Consider the following 27,609-nt stretch of genomic DNA (forward strand, 5'->3'; position numbering starts at 1 on the left):
ATAGTTCTTGCAATCTGCGAGCGCGCGTGGCCTTTATTTGTGTTTGTAACCGTAAACACATAATTGCGTTAGTGTGTGTAACTGACGGAGCGATCAGTAGCGAGTGAGCCTTCACTCGGGTAACTTGTCTTTATTGTTTCCGCGTCACTATTGTTCACGAAGTACGGTCAGCATGTCAAATCTCAAATGTGAAAGAAAACGTAAAATAATTCATAGCGAGGTACGTTTTTTTATTTTTATACTTGTTTTTTGATATTTTTGTAGTTACCAATATGTAACTTTACTACTATTTGCAGGGACGCGCCATTATTGTCCGCGTGTACCACTTTCTTCAAGGAGAGTATAATTTTATGAAAGCGAACAATATGGATCATTGCGATTTGAGTCCTTTGGCTAATATACGAAAACGTACCGCTGAAGCTACAGGGTTTAGTGAACGAACTGTAACTACAATATTGAAAGAATAAAAAGAGCTGCCATCTACTTCTGCAAGTTTTACTTCACCTACGAAAAAACGACGTAAGAGAAATAACAAATTTAATTTAGACAACATGAATCTTGAAATTATTCGAACTACTGTGCAAAATTTCCATATTGTAGAAAAGCAATTACTAACATTATCAAAATTGCAATCAGTTTTGAGAGAAAATATTGGGTTTGATGGATGCTTAAATACATTACGTTCGATATTAAAGAAATTAGGCTACAAATGGAGAAAAATTGGGAACAACAGAGAAGCATTACAAGAAAGACATGAAATTCAACTTTGGCGATTAAATTTTTTAAAAAAGATCTTTCAGTACCGTTCGGAAGGTCGTCCAATTGTATACACTGACGAAACATATGTTTTGACTTCTCACGTGCGGCAAAACACCTGGTTGCCTCAAAACAATGACCCCAAAGGCAATAAACAGTTTACAAAGAAACTGAGCACAGGAAGCCACTTTATTGTAGTGCATGCAGGCAGCAGCGACGGTTTTGTGCCTAATGCTTCGCTAGTCTACAAAGCTGCATCTACATCAGGAGATTATCATTCAAACATGAATCATGATAATTATACAAAATGGCTTAATGAAAAGTTATTGCCAAACTTACCTGAGAAGTCAGTTATTGTTATGGACAACGCTTCTTATCACAATACTCGAAGCAGCAAAATACCGACCTCTAATTCCAGTAAAGGGGAAATGCAAAAGTGGCTGACAGAGAATGGCATCTCATTTGATAATCGTTTTAAAAAAGTAGAACTGTATGATTTAATTAAAAAGAACAAGGACCGTTTTATAACATTTAAAATAGATGAATTTATAAGAAAAAAAGGTTTCGAAATCTTAAGACTCCCTCCGTATCACCCGGAGCTTAACCCGATTGAAAATATATGGGGTATTATAAAAAACCAAATTGCCTCAAAAAATATAGGCCAAACCATGACCGTTGTTCAAAATTTAATAGATGAATGCATAAATAATATAGACCAAACCACCTGGCGAAATACATGCAAGCACGTTGAAAAAATTGAAACAGAATACATGAAGTATTTCGACTATGATTTCCAGTTTATTATAAATGTAAGTGAAGATGATGACAGCGACAATGAAAGTGAAAATGATGACAGCGACAGGATAGAAATGTTTGATGAAAATAGTAATATAATTTAAATTATTTTGTTATTAGTCGAGATGTTCCAGGGGGAGTCGAGATGGCCCAGTGGTTAGAATGCGTGCATCTTAACCGATGATTGCGGGTTCGAACACAGGCAAGTACCGCTGATTCATGTGCTTAATGTGTCTTTATAATTCATCTCGTGCTCAGCGGTGAATGAAAACATCGTAAGGAAACGTGCATGTGACAAATTTCATAGAAAATCTGCCACATGTGTATTCCACCAACTCGCATTGGAACAGCGTGGTGGAATATGTTCCAAAACCTTCTTCTCAAAGGGAGAGGATGCCTTTAGCCCAGCAGTGGGAATTTACAGGCTATTGTTGTTGTTGTTATTTTGTTATTAATAATAACTGAACGAACTTTTTATTTTGTGTATATTTTAATTTTCTACCTGTAATTATTTATTATTATTAATGTAAATTAATAGTTATTTTAACGCTTTTGTTTATTTTTCATTTTGACCACTCCTAATAAATAAATAAAAAAAATATATTTAAAATATAAAAATAGGTAATATCCATAATTAATTTATGGATTTTTGATTGCTAACCGTACGCACGGTCGCTTTTACGCCTACATTGACGCGTATACAGATTGGTCACTCATACAAATAAGGGCGACGCGCACTCGTAGATTGCAAGAACTATACGAGTGTAAACACAGCAATATTTTATTTAAAGTAAACCTCTTGGATCCTAAGCATTATAAACATTATTTAATGTAAAACTGTTCCTATGGAAATTATTTCATCCTCGGTCAGTTTAGGTATTTTATTAAACATGGCTATTATAATTGGCATGATGTTATTTATGATAAATTATACCTAATCTATATATACTTAAAACATTGTATTCATTATAATTGTAGGATCCAGAAAGTACTGTGATTTGTAACTACCGCTGAAACTTCGAGCACAATCGGTTATTAAAAAAAAAAAAGAAAATTAAAAAAATTAAAGATGTATCCCAATATTGGGTTCATTCGTTAGTTCGTTCTAACCTAAGACATAGAAATATTTGAGATAGGTAGGTACTTTGAACAGTACAAAAACGTAGAGTAACAGTATAATTTTAATTGTCTACTATTGCAGATGGGTTGAATAAACGATTCCGTTCCCAAATGACACATTTGTTTGATTTCAAACCTTAATCCCTTGTGCTAACAATTTTTTTTTAAATGGTAACACTTGTATTAATTACAACTTTAATAAAAAATATGGAAGGTAAATATTTAAAACAGTTTGAAGAACAGTTTTTCTGTTTAACAGTGATTACTGTTTAGCAACAAACGCATATTTTTCACTTACTTTTTCTTAGAATTCCTATTATACAATACTTTAACTTATCCACTAAGTCATTGACAGAAAAGGATCGCGAAAAACTATATTTTTAGTTGCAGGAAATTTATACAGTAACTAATTTGTAGGTCAATCTAATATAGATTGATTTCCATGCGTTTTGTTTTTTTGCAAAATCGTCTGGATATGTACTACCCTCGCATCATATACTCTGCCTATACCTAATACTATTATTCTTGTTTAAAGAGGCTACGAGCCCGTTTAACTAAAAACAGAAGAAACATAATTGATACCTTAACTCCTAAGGTTGGTAACACATTTGCGATGTCAGAAATGGTTAATATTTCTAACAATACTAATTGTCTATGGTCAGTGATGACTAAGACACGTCTGACACTATATTGAAAAAAAAACAACGCAGTATTCAAAGAAGTCAGAAGAAGAAGGTCAACGTTCTACTGTGTCTATATAAAAAGAGTAATAAAAAACTACCACAGCGAAATATTTATTCCATAACATTTTTTTTCTATCTCTACATTTAAAATACTATATTTTAAAGCTTTTATTATAAGCGAAATCTTTTCAATTACACCAACTTCTCACACATAATAAACGCTTGTCTCTCTTCATTGGACCTGAAACCATTAAATTTATATGTAGATAATATAATATAAATCTATTTTTGGATATGACAACACAAGTTATTATGTTAGTATCTGTAAGCGGGAAACCACACGTCACAAAAAAACAAGGATTAAAATTTTAAAAGTTTATTAAAAAAACAAAAACAGTTAAACAATCTTGTCATGTTAATTTCTGTTAATTGATAGACCTCAAATAATCACAGACATTCTTATCATACTCGCTGTTTGCTTTAATGTAAAAACACTTATATCTTATAAATAACTTATATAGATTCCTTATAAGTAAAATGATAATTTTATTGGAATAAAATAATTGTAACGCGTACTGCAAGTACATCTTAAAACATATCATCAATATATTAAATTAAACCTTGATTTACATAAAACGTTCAATATTTACAAACACTTCACATATAAACATAACTTGTAATAAATAACTATTACCTTAAGCTGATAATTCGCAGAGGTTATCTCTTATGTGTATTAATTATTTCCCTATGAATTAAGCCCGGTTATCATATTCAAAAAACCATTCGTTTAGCTTAAGAATAATATGTCTAATTATCAAAATTATCTAATCACCATAATTCGTAACTTCCGATGCAAGCCTAAAGTAGCTTTTATATTACGTCTCGTAAGCAATTCTAGTATTCAGGATACCAGAATAGATAAGCAAAATAAATCGTCATCTGAATATAGTAATCGGACATTATTAAATGGAATTATAAAAACGCTTTTACTGTAAATTTAAAACCAATTAGTACAAATATTAATTAATTACAATCGATTCAATATAGATATTGCGACGTTTAGATTAACAAAAAAAAATCGCTCATCCAGCGATTAAACAAAACAAAATGAAACATAGGTATTTTCAATTATTAGTATTCTTATTTTAAAATAATTCGAATTCCAAAGCAATCGAAATAAAACAGTAGATTACAAAAAAAAGTAATTTAAAAAAGTTGCAAAGGAAATTAAAATCCATTGGTTACAATAATAAATTAAAAAAAAGATAAGTATAGAATATTTGTGACGTACCCAATACGTGTAACATCTACACATAACACATAGACATATGTACTTATTTTAAATATTCCACTAAGTGCTATCACTTAAAGTTCAAAAGATTTTTGAAAAATATCTATATCAGAATTAATTACAAACGTTATCCAAAATACCATGTCCATCATAATTGAATAAATTACTTACGAATAGTATACAGCTAAGAAATTAGTCGAGTGTCACAGACCATAGTAAAACCTTATACGATTGACCTTTAGTCTTAATTAAAAAAAAAAAAAAACGATCTAACGTTCTTTTTTGAAATGAAAATATATTTAGTGGTAAATATGAACCATTATTAAAAACACCTATTGCATAATTTCATTGTAGCACTCCAAAATTACATGACTAGAGGAAAATTAAGTAATTTAATAAATATATATTAAATTCGTATTGTATACAGATAAAATTAACTAAAATAATTTTTACTAAAGGAACAATAAACATTTACCTAGACGTGTGTTTATGTCATCACGTCAGCCCATTTAAAAACAAATTAGAATTATATGGTGTAACATTGGAACAGCCAAAGATAATTTGTAATTGGAAAATAAAGCCAAAATTGTATACGAACGCTTGCTTTTGTTATTCATCTGCAAAACCAATTCTAACACGTGTCCCAACTGTCAAACGACAAATAAACATTTTGTTACAAAGTGGGCGTGTAATGACATCATGTTTTTCATCGGATCCATATTCTAATGTTAATTACTCAAATAAAATCTTTTTTTTTTTAATAATGCTTTGTTTACAGGCTGTGAACTTTAGCTTTACATTTTAAAATTCTTATTCACTGGTTTCAAAACTGTGATGATACTGTATCATTATCTATAATAAACTGCGATCTAAATAGAAACTATTATTTCGTAACAACTAACGAGAAAATAATAATACTTAAATAATGGCGCTTTCATTCTTCAAAACTTATCATGCAATGTTATGAAATTAAACCAATTTAATAAATAGTTTCAAATATGAATCTAGAAATTCTAAATTTAAAAAAAAGTACAATAATTGCCATTCTTAAAATGTTTTTTTTTTTTTTTTATTTTTAACCAGCACGTTTGATAAATAAAGGCTTTGACTGTGCCAATTAAGATAACACGAGCCTGATTGTTTGCCTTGGCGAAATTACATGGCTTTCGGTCCACCAAGCTGGCTTGACAGAAACGTTTTAATCATAAAAAAAAAACATACCATATTTTGGTAAATAACAAAACAAGAGATTACAATCTCATTTTTCTAAAAGGAGAGAGGCCTGCCTTTTAAACATTGTAATGTAGACACTGCATACAACACTTCATACAAGTTATACAATCGCTTCACACTTAGCGATCACCATCAGACATGAAACACGAGTTAAGAGAAAGTGTCGATGTGTAACTGTACTTAGAAACTTTAAAGTTATTTTATAACTTGAATCCTCCGTTATCATTTAACTCCATATTTTTGGTTTGGCTCCGCCCGAACATAGTTCCTTCTTACCGCCCACGTCGCCTGGAACATTCCCAAATATGCTCCTCTTCTGCGTTTCTGTTTGAGAACTGTTGGAATTTTTCAATATTTAGTATTTCGCCCCGGTTGCCATACAAACATTACTACCAGTAGTGCGTGCGGTACATACAAGCAGTGATAAGGCATGCTTTCGAATGGTGACATAATTGTCAACAAAATTGAATTTAGAATTGAAATTCTATTTTCAAATAGTTTTTTTTTTTTCTTTTAAAACGTATCGAGAGACAATACAAATATTCCATAATTTAAATATCTGTATGTTTTATCTTTTGATAAATATTTACAGACAGAACTATTTAGCTCGCAATGATTAAATATTAAAACTGTCATTTTTATCAGTCCAATCCATTAACGCGTCAACAATACGATAAGGAAATAAATAATAATTGATTATTAATTTCAAAAGAAATAAATACAAATAAACCGCTGATACGATTTTCTTGAATTCTCTTTAAAGATATGACAAACAAATCGCGTGGCTCACAACAATCGTAATCGTTATAACCACGACATAATTAACATTGTAATTACTGACTGACTTACTTATATTACTATTCATGAAAAAAGTCATATGTTCTTATACAGATTTTCTTCGAAATAAATTTTATAAGATTAATTAGTTCACCCAACCCAAAAGAAGTAAGTGTTACCAAGCTTATCCTAAAAAATCACAGTATATTTTTCTAAAGTACGATTTCAATTGAACTTAAAATCGTACTAATCTCAAATGTTTTGGATAATATATTATATGATAACTGTTACGTATAACAAAAGACCAGATACGTTACGCCTATATTATATGCCTATATGTTATTTACAGATACAATCACTCAAGTAATTTAAACTAGAATGAGCTTCAAAAAGACATTATATAAACTTTCTACCGGTGAATAGAAATATTAAATAAACTAAGAATAGGAACAATTTCATAAATATAATTTTATTGTGAAGCAATTCGCGTGCAACGCATGACGTCATCGTTACGTTCAGTACACGCTAGTGTAAAGCCGATAAATAAATAAAGACACGAGTGAATCAGAGTAGCATCTACGTGAGGCGAGAATCGTACGTTTATAAGTCCTTTTATTAAGACTCAAACAATGCCTTTATCAATTACAAAATACCACAGATCTTGTAAGCAATATCAGAATCAACAACAATTGTTTTCTACCTTTACTTATGCGAGGTTCGGTGTTTTAAACGCAAACAGAAAATATAATTACTTACTATGTTATAAGTAAAGTAAAGTAACAGCCTGTAAATTTCCCACTGCTGAGATAAGGCCTCCTCTTCCATTAAGGAGAGGGTTTGGAACATATTCCACCACGCTGTTCCAATGCGGGTTGGTGGAATGCACATGTGGCAGAATTTCGATGAAATTAAACACATGCAGGTTTCCTCACGATGTTTTCCTTCACCGCCGAGCACGAGATGAATTATAAACACAAATTAAGCACATATATATAGCGGTGCTTGCCTGGGTTTGAATATGCAATCATCGGTTAAGAAGCACGCGTTCTAACCACTGGGCCATCTCATCTTACATCATCTTATGTTATAAGACAACGACTTAAACAAGTACCTACACTTGTAATTCAATCGCCTAATTCAATTCAGTTCTTAGTTTAATGGCTCTCAGTTGCGCAAAGAGCACAGATTATATCGCCTCTAATTATTACTTTTATTATTTTCAAAATGACACTAAAGACATATGTGATAGATGATCTTCCAATGCAGAAAATTATCTTCCTATAATATAGAAATATCTTCGAGTTCAAGTTGAGCGAAATTCGTAGACATTTAACTCAAAAAAAAAAACAACATTTTTTAATTTTATTATCAACATATTCAAATATCGAATTTAATGTTATTAAAACTGTATTTTATATGAGATAAATTAAATGGATTTCGAACCACGATCAAAGTTCCCGTTATTCGTCACCCACTGTGAGTAATTCGATAAGTGTACGTGATAATTACAACGTAGGCGAATTTACAGGTGGCAAAGCTCTGCACGTCTGGAACACTCATTACTTTTTGTCGACTAAGATAGGTAAATGGACCTCGCTGACCATGACATAATTTTCAATATTTATCAAATGAATACTAAAATAAAACTGATGTAAATGACAGACAAGGTGATCGGTAATACGATTTAACGTTTAGATGAAGCAAAAATATTTGTAAAGCATTGTGTACCCTTTAAACTTTTTTTATTTTATAAATTGTACTAAGAGCTACAGTTGTTTCGTTCGTTGGTTTAAAGCAGTTTACTATGGTAGCAGAACCCAAGGTAGATTCAAATATCGGACGAACATATAGAAAGTAATACAGTTTTTGCGACATCAAAATCTCAATTGCATCATCTGGAAGAGTACATATATTTGCCAAATAACTCACAAAAAAGTATTTTTGTTTCGAATCCCTATACATTTTGAACGAATATATTTTAAAACTTTGTTAATCGATTTATATCCGTAAAAAAATAAATGAATCTAATAAAATTAACTAGGTAGCCCTACATAGCCAATATCGATATAATGGGCAAACAGAAATACTTAGTGTTTTGGTTTGAAGACTGAGTGAACCAGTATACATGACACATTTGCCGATCCGACTATGTATACCATAAGAAAAGCGGTAATGTTATTTATCCATATTAATATTATAAATGTGAGAGTAACCTTGTCTATCCATTTGTGTGCCACTCTTACACTACCAAACCGCTGAACGAAAATTGACGAAATTTGGTATGAAGCAAACTTTAACTCTAAGAAAGGATACTAAGGCTACTTTTTTGCCTGACACATGACAACGCCCTAAAACAAGAGCGAAACCGCGGGCGATTACTAACATTACATAATAGTTAACAATAGTTAAGTTAATAAAGGTTTTATCTGATCGTGACATGATTGTGTTTACTCTTTTTATATAATCTATTGAAATGGTCTATACATAGGACTGCATTAGTCAGATTAGCCTCTGTTATCGAGTTAGCCCTCACTGCAGCGCGATCCCTCTCCATCGCCCTCGACTCGATACAATATTTATAGCCAATGACTCTTGACTATTATATGTAATGAAACAAACCATGTGATACGATTCTTTCGACGATTAAAATTTATGCATTAATACAAGAAGACAAAAATGAAGCGCAGACAGGGAATATTTATAGATTATATGTTACACATACATTTTGTAAACCAAAAAAAAAAAGCTCATTTCGACATTTCATTGTCTTTTTGTTTTAATTACAAAAATCACAAGTTATCGTCCAACCGCGCCAAATATTGATTTCAATTTATTGAATCAATTATTAGCCATGAATTACTGCTGAATTTCGACCAATGTTTGGTCACTATTATATAATAAATAGGATTGCTTCGTTAATCTAGTGGCCTGATATAAATCCACAGATGTCGTTCTTCTTTCAAACCCTAATTCGTTCTGATTAAAAGTTATTGGGTATTCTGTCGAAAGATTCTCTCAAAACTTTGGACTTCGGGCTGTTACGACTGACTCCTGCATCGAAAGCGTAGTTAGTTAGTCTCTCATTACATTGGCCTTCGTGACCTAAATCGGCCATCATCGTTATTATGAACTAATTAAATAATTTACTAAAATAGTCGACGTCATTACTAAAGATGACGAAATTCCTCATAACCGGAGTCAGAGGAGAGATTGGAGGACACTAAACGACTTTATATTATATTGCAAAACTAACTGTAATTTGTTTAACAGGCTCACTCAACATCTCAAGCAGAACACAGATAAAAAGGCAAGTTCTCAATAACAGAAAACAAACTCACAGATACAGATTTATAAATGTAGTTATCTTTTTTTTAAATATAACTTCGTATTAATAAATTTATTATTCTAAGGAAAAAACGAGATATTTTATAAATTTTCCTGGTTTCCATAAACAATACCACGTATGCATATAGTACCTTCTTAGTCTTGTAATGCAATGGTTCAAAGCAAAAAAAAAAAAACAATAATGCCTTTTTGTCAATAATTCACAATAGGAGATCATTGTTTGGAAATTGACAGTGGATTCGTTCTCGTGTCACAGAAAGCCTGACGGTCTTACACGTACGCCAATCATTTTTGCAATAAAATGTCAACCTACTCCGTGACCGACATCACCTGCTAGTAAGTATAACTTCGGAAAAACCATTATATAACTGTAACTAACCACCCACTTCATCTTTACACCGAACCAATACATATAGATTAGAATACTAAACATAAAGACAGAAATTCTTTTTATTTTTGGTTGATTTAAATTCTCGAAAAATAAGCCTAGATGTGGTTAGAACGCGTGCATCTTAACCGATTATTGCATGTTCAAACCCAGGCAAGCAACACATATTCATAATTTGTGTTTATTATTCATTTCGTTCTCGGTGCTGAAAGAAAACATCGTGAAGAAACATGCACGTGTTTAATTTCATAGAAATAGAGAAAGAATGTCTACACGTGTATTCCACCAATCCGCAATGAAACAGGGTGGTGGAATATGTTCCAAACCTTCTCCTTAATGGAAGAGGAGGCCTTAGCCCAGTAGTAAGAAATTTACAGGTTATTGTTGTTGTTATAAAATTTTCTGTTTTTCTTTACTAACATGCAGGTTTTGGCCATATAAACCTTCATCTTGGATAACACTGTTTATTAATAAAAAAAGCCTTAAAATCCTATTCGTAGTTTAAAAGATTTAAACATACAGGCGACGGAAAGCGACTTCGTTTTATACTATGTATAATGTAGAAGTAGTCGTTTGTATAAAAGTAAGTAGTGACTAGTATAAATAATTATTGCAAGGTTGAATTTATCATTATTAGTTTAGTTAATCTAGAATAAAAACTATAGCTAGTCAAATGAAAAGTGGCGTTAATTAACGGCTGTGCACTTTACGAGTTTTTTCGCCTTTCATGATAAGAAAAACATACAAATAGCAGCATTTTCCACCCATTACTATTATCTTAGTTTTAAATAGAAACGCTTAATACTTAAAGCGTGATGTAAAAACAAGTCAACCAATCCTTGACGTAGACTAAAAATCTACTTGTTAAATTATTTCTAGATAAGTGTTTTATTTATATCTTACTCTAAATTATGTCTATATTTATATTTATACATCTCGTACAAATATAACTTGTTAAGATGCCTCCGTTTATTATTAATTTTATTATATTCGCAGTTCGGTCTGTATATGTCCCACTTTACAGGTGCAACCCGCATATATAAATGCATGGTGATAGAGCTGGCATTTTAATACATGGTATATGATAGGGCTGGCATGATAAGTACCACCCACTAATTATATTCTACCGTCAAGTGTAACTAAATACAGCGAAATAAGATCTTAGTTCCCATTGAAGCGCATTGGCGATGCTAGCTTACCATTAGATGATCAATTAGTCTGCCTATCTAACAATTACATGACATTTAAGAATGCCGTTTATGGATACACCACATGGCAGATCTGAAAATAGCGTGATGGGCCAGCGGTTACGAGCGTCTTACAAGAGATTCTGAGTTCAAACAAGCACCGCTGAATCCTTATCTTTATTTGTGTTTATAATTAATGCTGAAGCTCGGCAGAAAAACGTCATAAGGCAAACTACACGTGGTGTAAAGGAGAGAGGAGAAAATTGTCCAGCAACGGGCCATTAACAGGATGTTACTTTACTTTATAGCGTAGTAAACACAACGTATTATTTAAGTTAACAAAAACCGCGACCTATCTATTTATTTATTTATGTAATTAAATAAATTTATAATTAAAAGGATAAATCCGCTTAACAGTTACGAGAAGGAAAAAGTCCAAACAAACAAAATATCACATCGAATTGACGTGATATCATTAAACGCGAGATTGACGATGCGATGTTTCATTATGGATTTCCTAAAAACCTGTTAGACGTTTTTAAAACAGGTATCGAAACTTTCACAAGTTAAATTAAATCGGATATAAGTACTTCAGTCAATTAGTGTAGTGTTATATATAAAAATAAATCAATCAAAAACTCTTAACAGTAATTAATAAGCAAATCGCGTAAATTACGTTAATCAAAGTGTTGTTTATTTTATTCGATTATAATAGGCAGTAGATGAGTTGGCCTTTATCTATAGACGGAACTACGATATTAAAAAGTAATGTAACAACGAGCTCAATTTTTGAAAGTCGAACATCGATTCGGCCGATTAAGAAATAACTTATGTCATACAATAAAGCTTGTCTACGTTAGGCCGAAGCGCGAATCTGATTATATCTGCACAAATAAATTAAATGAATTCTAATGAAAAATATAACAGCTTTTACTAATTTCATATGCAAGTCTATACTGTACTTATTAAAAAAAATGAATTTTTAAAATTATTTTCCGTCTGATCGACTGTCTGTTTGTTCCAGCTAATCTAACCTACCTATTTTGTCGGATTTTTTTACTGAAGCAGCAATTAGGTAGCTACCAACATCGGTACTGTATCTGTTAGATTCGAAAACTTGACGTGTCTTTAAGTTTTATACATAGCTACAATAATATACTAATAGTAATCGCAACTTTAAGTATCGCATACGTCCATTTGCGGAAGAAGGCGAAGACTAAGCTGTTATTTGACGTTGCTCCAGCACCGGTCGGCGGTTGAATACACATAACAAGTGGTAACATTTGCTGGAGTGATTAAACCTCCATCTTGAAACCGAAAGATATTTCCGAAATCCAATTACTTATTGGAAATGTAATTCAATTTAATTCTGTCTCACAAAATTTGATAGAAGAGAAAGCAACACACACATAAATAAAATAAAATATATAATAAACCTAACTTAATAAAATAATAGTAACCTTTATAACTTATCAGGCAATATTATCAAATTTAATATGGAACTAATATTTATCAAAACAAGTAACAAATCTTATCACACATATAGTAATTCCCCACATTTTAATTTCACGAAATAGAAAAAATAATCACTTACCTATCTACCTAGCTATCTATTGCATTTTTTTTAAATATAACATGAAAGACTATGCCCATTATGAATCAGAATGTAGTTGCACAAGTGAAAGGAAATGTTAGTATTGTACAGTTATTTGAATTAGACACACACACACATACACATGCTCAAGCCACATAATAGATATGCCACAAAATCTGTACAGTTTTTTTCAATAGAAATTACAATGGAAGATTTTTAACAATTATTTTTAATAAGAAGTATTCTGTTGCATATCTATATAAAATTATTATAATCATATAAGATTAATTGTGTGTTATATATAATAGAAATGTTATCATACCTGAGCATATTCCTGAAGTTTTCGAGTTCTCTGATACTGTTCGATAGTCTAGCAAATGCATTGAATAATGCAACTATTTCCGTCCGTTGTAAACGTTTATGGGACTTATGCCTCAACATTAGCTTGCCTTGATCTGGATCTCCCTCAAAACTGTCCCACTGACCAGAGAACAGGATCTTTAGAGCTGTACCCAAGCCTTGTGTCTGCAGCTTGCCCCACAATTTACATTTGTCACATCCAACACAATCCATGATACGTGAAATGTTCCAAAAGTGATCACGGAATTCTTGCTTCAACTTCCCAGCCTGACTGCCACCATTAAACATTGATGACTCATTAAAATGGTCGGGAAATGTGTATATCACACCAATCATATTACGTATAGCATCTCTGGTCTCTTCGTCCTCTACAGGGTTACCCGTGAAATAATCCTCCCGTTCTAAATAGGGCCCAGCTTTAGCAAGAGCACGCATCTCAAGCAAATAAACAAAGTATAAATTCTTTAGCCAATTTGGACCTTCCCCAAATGTTTGTGATGGATCAAAACGACGTTGGAACTCGGCCAAATTTGGTCCCCATTCACCTTCAGGTGGAGCTGCAAATCCTAACTTTTTCTCTGATAGTAAAAACTTTGAACATAAATGGATATTAATACTGGAATGTAAGCCAGATACTGCTCTGTAAAACACCCTTTTTTCAAGGCACATATTGCCTAAATCTGAACTTAATACATAGGGAAATGATTGATATGGATTCAATTTAGGGCGAAAACAATTCTCCTGATAAATGCTTCTCCAAATTCTGTGCGCCGAGGGGCCCTTGTAGCCCGTATATCTCTCTGGATTCAAAGATAAATCAATATATTCAGCTTCTACATCTTTATCATCACATTCACAAAAATTACCAACGGAATCGTCGTAAGCTTTCCACTTAGCGATTTCATATTGGCTTGCTGCACTCAAAGTCATATTCAAGTAACCAAGAGCTGGATCATGGTCAGTGTCAGAGTTACACGGGGTTTGCGCCTGTTGCGTGTACTTCGCAGCCGGCACCTCCTCCTCTTGTTCATTTTCGTAGCCGGTGTCGAAACCCGGAATACTTTCCTTAGAACAGGTTTTAATGTGACAGTATTTCATCGCACATCTGCTATCATCCGCCCAAAATGGACATTCTTTCTTTAAATTGACCTTGTAAAATCTAAAATAGTCTTTTGTTACCAGGCTCTGTATTCGAGGGAATATTTTTACGTTATTAAAATAGTCGATCGTATCCACATTGCAGGAACAGTCGCCGAGAGCTCCGTGAAGAGCGTCAAAACATGCTGTACTATCGCAAGCAGATGTTTCATACAATTCCGTGTCGTAACCGACCGCTTGAACTATCGCGAGAGCGAAAATTATAAACACAACACAACAATTTTTAATAGCCATTTTCGAAAGTTTCGAAGTCATTGCACTGATTTTAAATATACGGCGAATTCTTGAGACAATTCTTCACAGCACATTTATAATAAATAAACGAGAAATTACATATAACACTTGGAAATTTCTACCAGAACTCGAAAATAAAAATTCGAAAGTGGAATAAGTAGCTACGATGGTACGTACATTCACAAACGTCTAAACATTTCGTTTTGACAAGCGCAATTGCATTTTGGGATCACTCTTTACTTCAGTATGACACAAAGATACTGACATTTGACAACTGAGTTATTGACATATAACAAAATGTCAGGCGTGAGTTTTCTTCAAAAGATTATAGACAACTTCTAGGCATAGACAAACAATGTTAAGCCTACAGTACTAGTTAGATGGTACTTCGGATCTTAAATCTCGATGGATCACCAATTCACACTCACCAATAGTTTTCACTAATAAACTCGCTGAGGTTAACTCTTATTCAGTAAGATCATTGAGCTATAAACTGGAAATTAGAATGGAATCAAGACAAAACATTCTTTTAATATTTTTTTCATTACATCAATGTGTATTTAATATGCTCGGGGAAAATATAATAATTTAGTTTATTAAGACTTCAATTTATATTATTCATAAATTTTGAAATTAAAAGTGATGGTATAATTCTTAATTATATTTCTTTATTAAAATGTAATTATACATAAATACACTTTAGTAAGCATTCAAATAATATTGTGGCTACTGCAATACATATTTTCTACAGGCATTCTTATCGAGCAATGTGCAACGAAACTATTTTCAAATGTGATAATTATGTATTTTTTCTGACAGGTAGAAAATCCCTATAAATGCACATGATCTGAGTTTATATTATGATTAATATTTTATATGATGACACCATATCGACGGTCGAAAGGCTAATTAATCGAAGCAAAAGCGATAAGACTATTTAAACTTCTATAAGTCGATAAAAAATAATTAAATTAAAATTACTGTATAAATTTGTTTTATATGTTCCCGCATAAGTAATTTATGTTACTTAGCCAAAAATGCAGCAAATTTGTTGAAGTTGATTTTAGAAAAAAGTGTAATGGTTCGACTAGATACGGCAAATCAGAAGTTAAAGTAGTGTGATTCGAGCACTGATATAAATAAAAGTAATTCGATGAAACGTTATAACTTTGTCAGTACCGCCATTGGTAGTAACTAAATATATGATTAAACAACTTTGTAGTGTTTTACCAGAGTAATAAAATATAAAAAGTAACTTGATGATGATGATCTTAGAATGCCAACAAAATGAATAAAAAAGTAATTTTTCTAGGACTAGACTAAAAGTCCATACTTAAATTGCTAGTATTAAAAAACATCAATATTTGTTGAATTTTGCTAATCATTGGGTACTACTTGATCTACAGAAGTAGTAATTAATTATGTTCGAATCAGGACAAATAATTAAAAAAAAAAAAACAATTTTATTTGTTGAAATTTATTTATTCATACAATGTAAATCATTCACAAAAGCGGTACCATCGGAAATGCACAAGAGATTCAAAATACAATAAACAGACATTTGCTCCCGATACTTATAGCTATATACATAATACATTAAGAGAACGTTCAATAATAATTAATAACGTCATAATAATATAGAAATGCATAAAAATTTCAACACATTTATAGTATGAATATATATTTAATATTGGACGTACAATTATTAAAAATTACAAAGTTCGATTAATAAAATATTTCTTTTATATAATTTTTCAGTTAAATTGTAATATTACAAACAGTCGCTTAACTAACTTATATAATACCTATTTTCAATAAATTTCATAAAATTACGCGTAACAAAAATTTAATTTAACTTAAATTGAAACTGTGTAACGCGTTATTTTTTCAACGTTGTCAATTAAAATTAATGAATAACAAACAAAAAATGTCGTAACTACATTACCGTTTAGGTAAAGTTTTCGGCGTATCGAATTAACTAGTAAGTTCAGGTAGAGACAATTATTATATGAAATTATAGTCGCTTTGATTTAAACGTAATTAACTTGTATATTACATAGAAAGAAAAACAATGTTATCAGGTCCCGTATTAGATTGTCTCTTGTTAAAAAAAACGATTTTGTTTATGGTAGTGGTAACAGTTCGGAATTCGAAAATATTATGAGGTGGGGCTTTATCAACTTAAGAATAACTTAACATTTAGATAATCATAATATTTTATGGTATTCTGTTTCGTTATTTAAGTTGATTGTTCTTATTTGAAGTTATTTATCGTGATGCTCTCGTAATTCAGGCGTACCTGTAATTTTAAAAGACGATAATTAATATACGATTATAAATAAACATAAAATTCGAAATTCAAATAGTAAAATTATTTGTACTGGTACCGTAAAGAAAATTATTAACAAATTTCATTCCACATTGTGACATATTATTTTATTATTCGTGCAAACTGCAATTAGTAAATCCAAATCCTTGACAAGTTTTGTACATTATTTTATTAATATCCAGAACATTTCAACATTACAAAATAACAATATTATACAAACGTAAACAATTTATTCACACAGATTGAAATAAAATATTCAATGAAACAGTCATGAGCTATGATTAAAATTTAAATTTTTAATTATAGCTTATGATCGACTTCACACAAATTGCATGCAATTAGTAAAATTAAACTAAATAAAATATTAATTACTCACCATTCCGCATTTAAACTTGTTCAATGACTTTCAGCAATGTTACCAGAATAAAAAACAAAATCTTTAATTAAATGCTTTATTCTGAATAATTGTAACATCAAAATTAGGGCACAATATTTAAGCTTATTATAACTTTAAGTAATGGCAAGTTACAAATTTTATGATCTAAAATGAGCATCGAATTTTGGCATTCATTTATAATCAAAGATCAATTAACTGCTCACCTAAATATTCTTGTTGTAATTTCTTACCGAACATAGTAAGTTTTTAACTGAAATATAATTTATTTTATCTTAAACGTGTTTATAGAATTAATATTTATTATACATACCCTATATTATATAAGAAATGACATCATGACAACGAAAGCATATAATAGCTAAATGCGCTTTTAATTAATAAATATTTTTAAATATGAAAACATTATACTTTTATAATTTTTTAGATAAATTTATGAACTTTATTTTTTAAATATACCAATGTCTGTTACTATAGTATGACGAAATGTTAAATCAACTGACCATTTATAGTTAGCGATTAAATATATTAGAACTTTTTACCAATTTTAAAACTATGTTTTATTATTATTATTTAGTCTTCTAAGGTACTCTACATTCCTACTTTACCCCATAGTATTTTTACCTTTATAGTCATTCTATACCAGTACATAAATATATATGTATAAACTATATATGTAGTCATAGAAAAGTCATTGAATTATATAGAAAGTCAATGATAATCAAAGAGTCGTAAGGATAACTTTATTATGTACTAGATAGTATAAGGCTGATTGGTTTTATAATAGTTTCTAGAATGTTATATTTTAATGACAGAAGATATTAAAATCTTATTGTCATTTAAATGCCAAGAATATTGCAAAATCAATTCACTGGTAGTATTTAACGTTTTGTAAACGATCTTGTATGTAGTAGTTGCTTAATTATCATTTGTGTGTGTAATTTTAATTTAACGCTTTTTGTCAATTGTCAGAGGTACAAGAGTTATTTGAACATATATTGTTAGTAAAGCTATATCCCAATACACATACAATTAAGTATTGAGATTCCTCGTTTAGAAACAGTTAATAGAAAATTAAAAAAAAAAAAAAGAAGTTAATTTCTTCGAGAAACATACAAATAAATATTTTTAATACAATGAAATCTTAACAAATAATTTGTATTAACTGTTTCTTAATTTTAGTTCTTTTTCCATATTCAGCATTCGTATTTCATGTATTTTTAAATGTATTTTTTTAATTAAAATAGAAAATTATGTAATAATTTATTCAATTCGGGCTTTATTCTTTGCAATCTTAAAAGAAAAATGATATATAGTAAAATGAAATAAAACGATGCTGAATATAGAAACTCCTCAGCCCTAATCACCACATTACAACAGATTATAAATACTTTTACAAAAGCTATATACTTACTGTTATTAACCCACAGTTATGTATACTGTGATACAAAATGGCAGTAGCATGAAGCCATAAAAGTTACTTGAAAATATAAACATCCAAAATATATTGCAATAAAAAACCATTTCGTGATAAATTACTCTTACACTTGTGTTTAATAATTTCTTATTTAAAGAATATATGTTGAAAAAATATTTGTACTTATTAATTTTATGCGTAGAAAACAGCACAAGTGTAATAGTATCCAATCAAAACCATGTGATTTGATCGAAAACCGCCGCCATGCAGTGAACACAGTCCGTCAAAAGTAGCCAAAAAAAGAACCAAAAAATTGTGTCATAGGTACCAGCTCTAATGTACAAAATATTAGTAGCGTGACCTTCTGTCCATGTTTCTAATGGAGTTGGCGAGGCACAGCGCGAACAGAGCGCCGATCACCTGAAACATAACATTTACAATTAATAACATTACTTTTCCCTCCCCTTAAAAGGGGGGGGGGGGTTTAACGCAACAATGGGTTATTGAAGAAAAAATATATTTAATTTAAATTGAATTAGATCATGTGCGATTTTGAAAAAAATAGTATTTGTATAATATATGATATATCTCCTCCTCAACATTGTAGTAAAACATAGCGAGGAAATCTGTTGTATTAATATGTTGAGTGTACCCATCAAATTGAAGTGGGACTGTGTAGAATAAACACCAAAATAAATATTATCTTTAGCGGAAGATAAAGGCTCACATATATGTTAGTATTTCTTATTATAGAATGTATGTTTAGGAAATATGTCTTGCACATTGGCATCAGTAACAAAATCTTTCCATACTAGTTTTCTTTTCATTTCTTGCTTCACTACTGCACAAAAACAGTTGCCATTGGTGCTTTATGTCCAAACAAATATGAAAATGTTATGTTATTTATTTGTATTAGAATTAATAAACTTGGATACAATATCCATTACTCGATTGAAGTTCTGTTTAATATCTGAATGTTATAACATTGGGTCCATACATGGGCTAACTTATTAGCACATCAGCAATATTTCACACCTACATACATATGTATTTTCCCACAAATACTACTGATGTATGTTAATAATAGATATAACAATACTTAGAATGGAGCAAAAATCATATAACGTTTCATTGCTTTCACTGTCGACAAAGGCTGATTCAGAATCAGTGGGTGGATTCAAATTGTAAATTATGAATTTTGTATGAAATATAGCCGATTATAAAAAAGTTGTAGTTGTGTGTTGTGTGTAGTGGTGTTAGTTGTAGTATGTTGAGTGTCTTGTTAATAGATATCGGGGAGAAGAGAGCTTCCATGTTGTGCAATTATGGTTGTGTAGAGCATTTTCTAGTTGCTTTTTATTTATTTATTTTACTTCATCCACGGGCTCACAGTTGCCCGTGCCATTTTTACCTTTATACATTTTAGCGTTTTATATTATGACTAAGCAACAGCAGATCTTCGCTGGACTTCAAGTTTGTCGTCTTCTTGGAAGAAAAGAGCATTTTCTAGTTGGTTATATTTCATTGGCATACATATATATATGAATGTGTGTACCGACGACCTCCGCGGTCGAGTAGTGTCTACAACGGTTTTCATGGATATGCTTCTCTTCCCGGTATCGATTCCCATGAGTTTTCTATGCTGTCTTGGGTTTGGGTTGGTTTGTGATACCGTCGTTACTTCTGATTTTCCATAACAAGTGCTTTAGCTACTTACATTGGGATCAGAGCAATGTATATGTTGTTGTCTCATGTATACCTTTAAAAGTTGATAAGCTTACCTCAACACAGGCTACGCCAATAGCGACACCAGCGATGGTCTTGTTCCACATCTCGTACAGGTCGGCAACTCGTGGGCTGCAGCCGACGTTGTTCGCGTCGGCGAGGGTGCACTGGTCTCCGAGGACTTTGCCGACGGTACCCAATTGGGAGCAACAAGACTTGGGCAGGATGAGGCCATAGTCGGATGCGCTGTTCTTGCCGCAACAATTGAGCTGAAATTTTAATAAACATTTTACATACTACCATTTTTATATGAGTATGGTAGACTAACGACACGCCTCCGCTTCGCATGGGTGAAATTTATTAATAAAGAAAATTATGTAATATAAATATAATTTATATCATATAGAACTCAGGAATTAACAGTCTATCAGAAAAAAATATGATTTTCGGATATTACTCGCTACATAAAAATAAAAAAATTTACCCCTATAAAATATTAAGTAAAATATATATAATGTCAATAGTCATTAAGTTCAAAAAACAAAAGATTAAGATTACCCATTTATAATATCAGTATAGACTAAGACACAACTGCCTAATTGTTATATCGTCTATTGAAAGTGAAGTCACACACACACACGTTAAATGTATTAATCAAAAAATTACCTGTTCTTGGAGATTGTTGAATACGGTCTCAGCAGCGGGATCTATGCTTCGTTTGTCGAACAGCGAGTTAACGGATTTGACGAGGGCTTCTTTGATGTTGTCAGCGTAAGTGAACATCAGGACAGCCAACACCACTTGCACGATGATTATCACCAGCAAGAAGATAGCGTACTGAAAACAATTAAAAAAATTGGAGCCGATTTAATTTTAAATAAAATTATACTAAACTAATTGTTGCCCGCATTTAGGTAGTAGCAATGATATTCTAATAAACAGATATGTTATACCCATACTAAACAACAAACAGTAAAAAGTGTGTCGCGCCGGACCGTTTATTTTACATTTCGTTACAAGTAAAAATGATAGCTTGGTAAAAACAATAAGTTAAAGGGATAACTAGATGTTTTAATTACGCAAAACGTATTACTACGTAATTATAATGTATTATAACGTATTACTATGTAAAACGACTAAAGGCAAATGTCCCAATTAGGACGTTTTCTAGTTCACTACTTCACTTTTTGCACGTTAATAACATATCTGTTTACTAGAACATCATTGGGTAGTAGCCTATGTAATTCCTTAAAGTTCAAGTTTGCTTCATAACAAATTTGAACAAATTCGTTTCATTGGTTTGGTAGTGAAAGATCGACGTACAGACAAAGTTACTTTCACATTTATAATATTAGTATCTATAGATTCAAGATGTATAATTTTGTAAACTTTTGTCTCGTAATTTTACAGAATTGTATGTATGTTCAATACAAGGCAGTTTTATTTTTATTATATACATACCATTTTATAAGCTTTTATGTAACATACTCGTACATAGTAGGATATTGCGTGGGATTCGCTACCGATTTTTAAATCCGTTTAACTAACCGATTAAGATAAAGCTTTGCGAACATATTTCGTACCAGTGACAATATGTACTGGTAAACATAACATAATATAATTCGGTTAAGTATGTAGTTTTTTAAAAGAACCTTTTTTGTATAAAACAAAGAGATTTTTTAAATCTTAAAAGTTAAAGTGTAATTGAGACGATGTAATAAAAAAAAAAGAAAAAAGTAAAGTAACAGCCTGTAAATTTCCCACTTCAGTTAAAGCCTCCTCTTCCAAGGAGAGGGGTTTGGATCATACTCCACCTCGCTGTGCCAATGCGGGTTGTTGGAATGCACATATGGTAGAATTTCGATGAAATTAGACACATGCAGGTTTTCTCATTTCGAGTTCGATTTTTTCCTTCACCGCCGAGCACGAGATGAATTATAAACAGAAATTAAGCACATATATATATAGTCGTGCTTGCCTGGATTTGAACCCGCAATCATCGGTTAAGACGCACGCGTTCTAACCACTGGGCCATCTCAGCTCATAAAATATTATAAGGTAGTAAGCAATATTCTACCACAAAGCAACAACACTTAGCATTGTTGTGAATTACAAGAGTGAGTAAGTGTAACTATAGGCACGAGATACACTTTGCCAACCTTGTACTATACTTGTACTAAGACGTTATGTATAATATCTTAGTTCAAAAGATTGGTGGAGCATTGACGATGGAATTGTAAATATTTATCAAAACATCAATGACTAGTCAATAGTCCCTTCAGTGAGTCATTGATATAATAAAAAAAAGGTTTTATATCGCGGTAAAAGGTATTCTGAATCACCCTTATATTAACCATTGAAAATATTTAAATTAAAATGAGTAATACATTTCTTAGTATCTCTAGACAACTTTAAATTTCCTTAAATAAATACATCATAAGTTCAGATGATGAGTCGAAATGGCCCAGTGGTTAGAACGCGTGCATCTTAACCGATGATTGCGGGTGCAAACCCAGAAAAGCACCGCTGATTCATGTGCTTCATTTGTCTTTATAATTCATCTCGCGCTCAACGATGAAGGAAAACATCGTGAGGAAACCTGCATGTGACAAATTTCATTGAAATTCTGCCACATGTGTATTCCACCAACCCGCATTGGAACAGCGTGGTGGAATATGTTCCAAACCTACTCCTCAAAGGGAGAGGAGGCCTTTAGCCCAGCAGTAAGAATTTACAGGCTGTTGTTGTTGTTAATACATTTCTTCTTAGTATTTCAGATTTCTAGAAAACTTAAATTTCCTTAAATAAATACATAATAAGTCCAGATGAATAAGACGGATATCATTGTATCTTGTTCAAGATCAATATCAAGGTATTATTTACCTAAACCGCAATTCTAAAACACACACTATTGCGAATATATTGTGTCTCGGTTAGGAACGGGCCTTACATTAGCACATTGTTGAGGAGTTAGTGGAACGAAAGTGGCTTTCTTTGTAGAGAGCGACCTGGCTTTTGTTTGACTAACAATCAGAGACCAGACCACGTCACTGAATAGAAACGATTGTTTCTTTCGCTTGTTTTAAAATTCCATCACACATACATATTGAAGCTGTATACTGAATTTTAAAATGCGAACTATTTATAATAATGTCCACAACAGCGTGCATAACTATTTATTTATTTGTAATAATTAAAATATTTTATGTGTTTTAACTTTCGTTTACTTTCATTACAAACGTTTTCGAATTAAATACCGAGACGATATAAAATAGATTTATAAATACACCTTCGGAATGTTAATTAAAGTTATTAATAATTTAAATACAATTAATTTAAGTTACGTGCACTTAAATTATAATAATAATAATAATATTCTTTATTGTACACCAAGATAAGTATAACACACAGGAAATAAATATAACAAAATAAAACATGGCACAAAAGGCGGCCTTATCGCTGAAGAGCGATCTCTTCCAGGTAACCTTGGGGCAGAGGAAATGGTCTATTAACGGCACAGGTGTACAATTTTTTAAATGGAATATTCAATATATAATGATTATAAGTTTAATTAATCTCTCACCGTGACGACCATGCAATGGCTCTCGCGAATGGCTCCGCAGCATCCGAAGAACGCGATCACGAACATCACCGCTCCGATGATGATGAACACCCATGGCGCAACAGTCAAGTGACCCTGCAACTCCTGCTTGATCACCGACCAGTTCAGCAGCACGGCGACACCGATTCCAATCACCGCCAGACCGAACAACTGTTGAATAAAAGTAAATATCTTAGTATAAGTCTCTAGTTATTTTAGTTGTTCTAAGTTTAAAAATAGTGATATTATAATTGTAAAATAATTAAAAAAAAAAACAAACACTAAATCTAGAATGTACAATAGACCCCTACAAAGTTTTTATTAGTATCTAGGCATCATGACTAGAATTATCATAGTCACTTAGTTTTTTCTATAATTTCTTAATGTAATATTTTATTTTATACGTGTAGATCAGTCTAGTCTAGTCCCAGCGGGTGTGCCTGTCGTTACAAAAGTAGGTTCATTTATTCATTCTACATAAACATGTCTCGCTACTAAAAATAAAGCGATATAACGAAATACAAAAACCATTATACAAATTCTTACTATTTAAAATAGGTTCTAAATTTAAAACTACAACTTTTGCTGTTTCGACTAGTAGGTGCTTATATATTTATCATGACGATATTTACGACTAATACCATTCGATGAAACAAACTCGAAAACAAAGGAGATCTATAAACATTATTCAGTAAAATCATAAAAAGTATACTATTTATCAGATTGGAATCCAGAAATTTACTAAAAGTTGACAAAATAAAAAACTGTTTTTATAGGTTTTTAAAAACGAGGGCATAGATAAATTACAAATTACCAGACACCAAATTACGTATAACGATTACAATACCTTTGCCTACTTTATAAGATTAAAACAAAAAATATAATAGACAAGTCACAGACCATACAGCACGTTCTGCGTATTATTGCAATATAAAAAAATAGACATTTGACCGCGCAACACTAAAGGTTTAAAAAAAAAAAAAAATTGAGTTTCGTATTATAACAATCATCTTGTCTAATTTTACCAATCGTTTATTTATCATATGAAGTCATGATTCAATCTGTTATTCCGTTTCAAGGATTTATATAATATTAAAAGTGGCACAAGAGTTTTAAAAATAGCAACAACGTAAAGGTTTATGGGTTATAAACTTTACATATAATGATTCTATTTGTCTTCTACACTCTTTATATTAAGCTCGTTTGACAGACATTGCTGTCTCTTTCTAATGTTTGAGAACAATAAGGGAGCATGTTTTTAGACCTTTAATCAGCAACCATTGTAATTTGTAAACTTAATTTATGTTTAACATTAATCATATTATGATGAAATATTTTTTTCTACTGATCTGTTTATAACCTCTTTACTACTCGACCGCTAAACCCCAAAACCTAATAGATGTAACTCGTAACAGACGTACCACGTCTGTTACGAGTTACATCAAATTATAGTTAATCAAATTTAGTTACATTAAATTATAATTTCATATTTAGAAATACGCAACTTTAATGACTGATAATTTTTGATATAATATTTGATTCATCGACAGAAATCTGTACGTCCGGTTACATGTAATACAGACAAATGAACCGATTTTAATTGAACTGTCATAGCTTAACTAATAGATACACTATTTAGCATTTGAAGTACTAAACGATCGCACCTAAAGCTCTAAAAAAATAACGAATGTTACTAAGAGAAAAAAAACACAAATGTGCTTAAAAATAGAATTTGATTAGACATGATGTCATTTATTGAGTGTTCAATTAGTGTGTAAAAACCGTTTAGTATTCGTTTTATTTGTCGTTGTGTCGTCAAGCAATTCAGTGCTGAATTTTAAATGTGGATGCGAATTAGGGTTGTTACCCGTCTCCACACGAGGGGAAGTTGCGGCTATTTATTTCGCTTTATGGTAACCCTACCAAAGTTAAACAGAATTCCAATGATATTCTAATTAACAGATATATTATATCCATACTAAACAACAGAAAAAAGTGTGCCGCGCCGGGGACCGTTTATTTTAGTTTATTTTTACATTTCGTTAAAAGTAAAAAGGATAGCTTGATAAAAACAATAATTAAAAGGGATACTAGATGTTTTAATTACGCAAAACGTATTACTACGTAATTATGATGTATTATAACGTATTACTACGTAAAACAACTAAAGGCAAACGTCCCAATTAGGACGTTTTCTAGTCTTCACTTTTTGCGCGTCAATAACATATCTGTTTACTACATCATTGCAGAATGAAGAAATGAAAGAAAATGACATACAATTCCGAGCATCGCGATGAGCACGTGCACAGGTGTGGGACAAATGACAGCAGCCGCTCGCGATGAACACAATGGACAGACATTTGTCAAGTCAGGTCCCGCTTTTTAGGCCAAAATATATTAATTTCTTACGAGTTAGCAGCCCTAGCGGGAAGTGACGTGTCGATTACTCGATTCTACACTATTTCGGTGCAGTATATTTTATGTACAGTTTAAGCTAACATTTCAAATATCACAAGAGTTTTTACTAAACTGTTATTATATAAAATATTTCGGTCTCTTATTAATGTGTGAGATGAAAAGGGATAGTAACAAGGAAGTCTTCTGATTCTGTCATATAGTCACATTCTTATCTAAGACAAATAAAATCTTAGACTTGCAACATAATTATAATATAGTGTTTTTCGTATTAATAAAATAAGTTTTCTTATTCAATTTATAATACATAAAAGGACTGGAAAAGGGCCACCTATAGGTCAGTGGTTACTACTCATAGATGTTTGCACTGTAAGTATTTTCTTATATCCGCAATTACGCGTTAGTCAAAATGTGTAAATTTAAAGTAGACCACGAACGCTTTTTGTATTCAAACACCTGAAACTAAAATACAGCGATCGTGTTGCCGGGTGCTATTTACACAAAACGGCCAACCGTACAACGAACCCAACTATTTTAAATATTGAAAATACGCAAACAATACTGGCCTCTCTCATTATGTATTACGTAAGAAACTCGCTTGAAGCGATCGATTACTCACATCGCGCCGTCTGCTTTAACTTTTGCAGACGCATTCAAAGCGCTTATGTTAAAAGCAATAAGGATTATATTGGTGAAAGTTGAATCACTCAATTTTCATCCTTGCAATAGCGAGATAAATGACAAATTTGTTTCTTAGGTTTTATTGACATAGCGCATTAAACACGAAGGATTAAAAACTAGCAGATGT

General features: G+C 31.5%; 2 protein-coding genes and 1 pseudogene across 4 annotated transcripts in view; 1 reads left to right on the forward strand and 2 right to left on the reverse strand.

Annotated features, from left to right (window-relative positions):
• The first annotated feature begins 6 nt into the window (after positions 1-6).
• Positions 7-2,295, forward strand: LOC124533371 (annotated as a pseudogene).
• Positions 2,296-3,440: 1,145 nt separating this feature from the next.
• On the reverse strand, positions 3,441-15,179 carry LOC124533477 (ero1-like protein). 2 transcript variants are annotated; one of them, XM_047108788.1, is made up of 2 exons: positions 13,491-15,179; positions 3,441-3,594 (listed from the first exon to the last, which is right to left on the reverse strand). In XM_047108788.1, exons 1-2 carry the CDS (start codon positions 14,939-14,941, stop codon positions 3,546-3,548), a joined length of 1,500 nt encoding a protein of 499 aa, XP_046964744.1. In that variant the 5' UTR covers positions 14,942-15,179; the 3' UTR covers positions 3,441-3,545. The 2 variants fall into 2 exon arrangements, with proteins under 2 accessions (XP_046964744.1, XP_046964743.1); XM_047108787.1 differs by lacking the exon at positions 3,441-3,594 and adding an exon at positions 3,714-6,212 and having other exon boundaries at positions 13,491-15,176.
• Positions 15,180-17,140: 1,961 nt separating this feature from the next.
• LOC124533439 (CD63 antigen-like) overlaps positions 17,141-27,609 on the reverse strand; it is a 28,601-nt gene continuing 18,132 nt past the window's right edge. The window contains exons 2-6 of one of the 2 annotated variants that reach the window (XM_047108693.1): positions 24,369-24,557; positions 21,452-21,622; positions 20,842-21,054; positions 19,422-19,480; positions 17,141-17,219 (exon numbers count right to left, since the gene is read on the reverse strand). In XM_047108693.1, the coding sequence (XP_046964649.1) occupies positions 17,210-17,219; positions 19,422-19,480; positions 20,842-21,054; positions 21,452-21,622; positions 24,369-24,557 (642 nt within the window). In that variant the 3' untranslated portion in view covers positions 17,141-17,209. Of the gene's footprint in view, positions 17,220-19,388; positions 19,481-20,841; positions 21,055-21,451; positions 21,623-24,368; positions 24,558-27,609 lie in introns of both variants that reach the window. The other variant, XM_047108692.1, reaches the window with a different exon arrangement.

This window comes from Vanessa cardui, chromosome 11 (assembly GCF_905220365.1).
Source record: "Vanessa cardui chromosome 11, ilVanCard2.1, whole genome shotgun sequence".
Taxonomy (NCBI): Eukaryota; Metazoa; Arthropoda; class Insecta; order Lepidoptera; family Nymphalidae; genus Vanessa; species Vanessa cardui.

Excerpts from the sequence above, each read along its gene's own strand:
- LOC124533477 (XM_047108787.1), bottom strand. The coding sequence starts at position 14,941 with ATGACTTCGAAACTTTCGAAAATGGCTATTAAAAATTGTTGTGTTGTG. Across the intron at positions 6,213-13,490 it reads AACTTCAGGAATATGCTCAG|TTCTCAAACAGAAACGCAGA; the intron begins GTATGATAACAT and ends AAATTCCAACAG.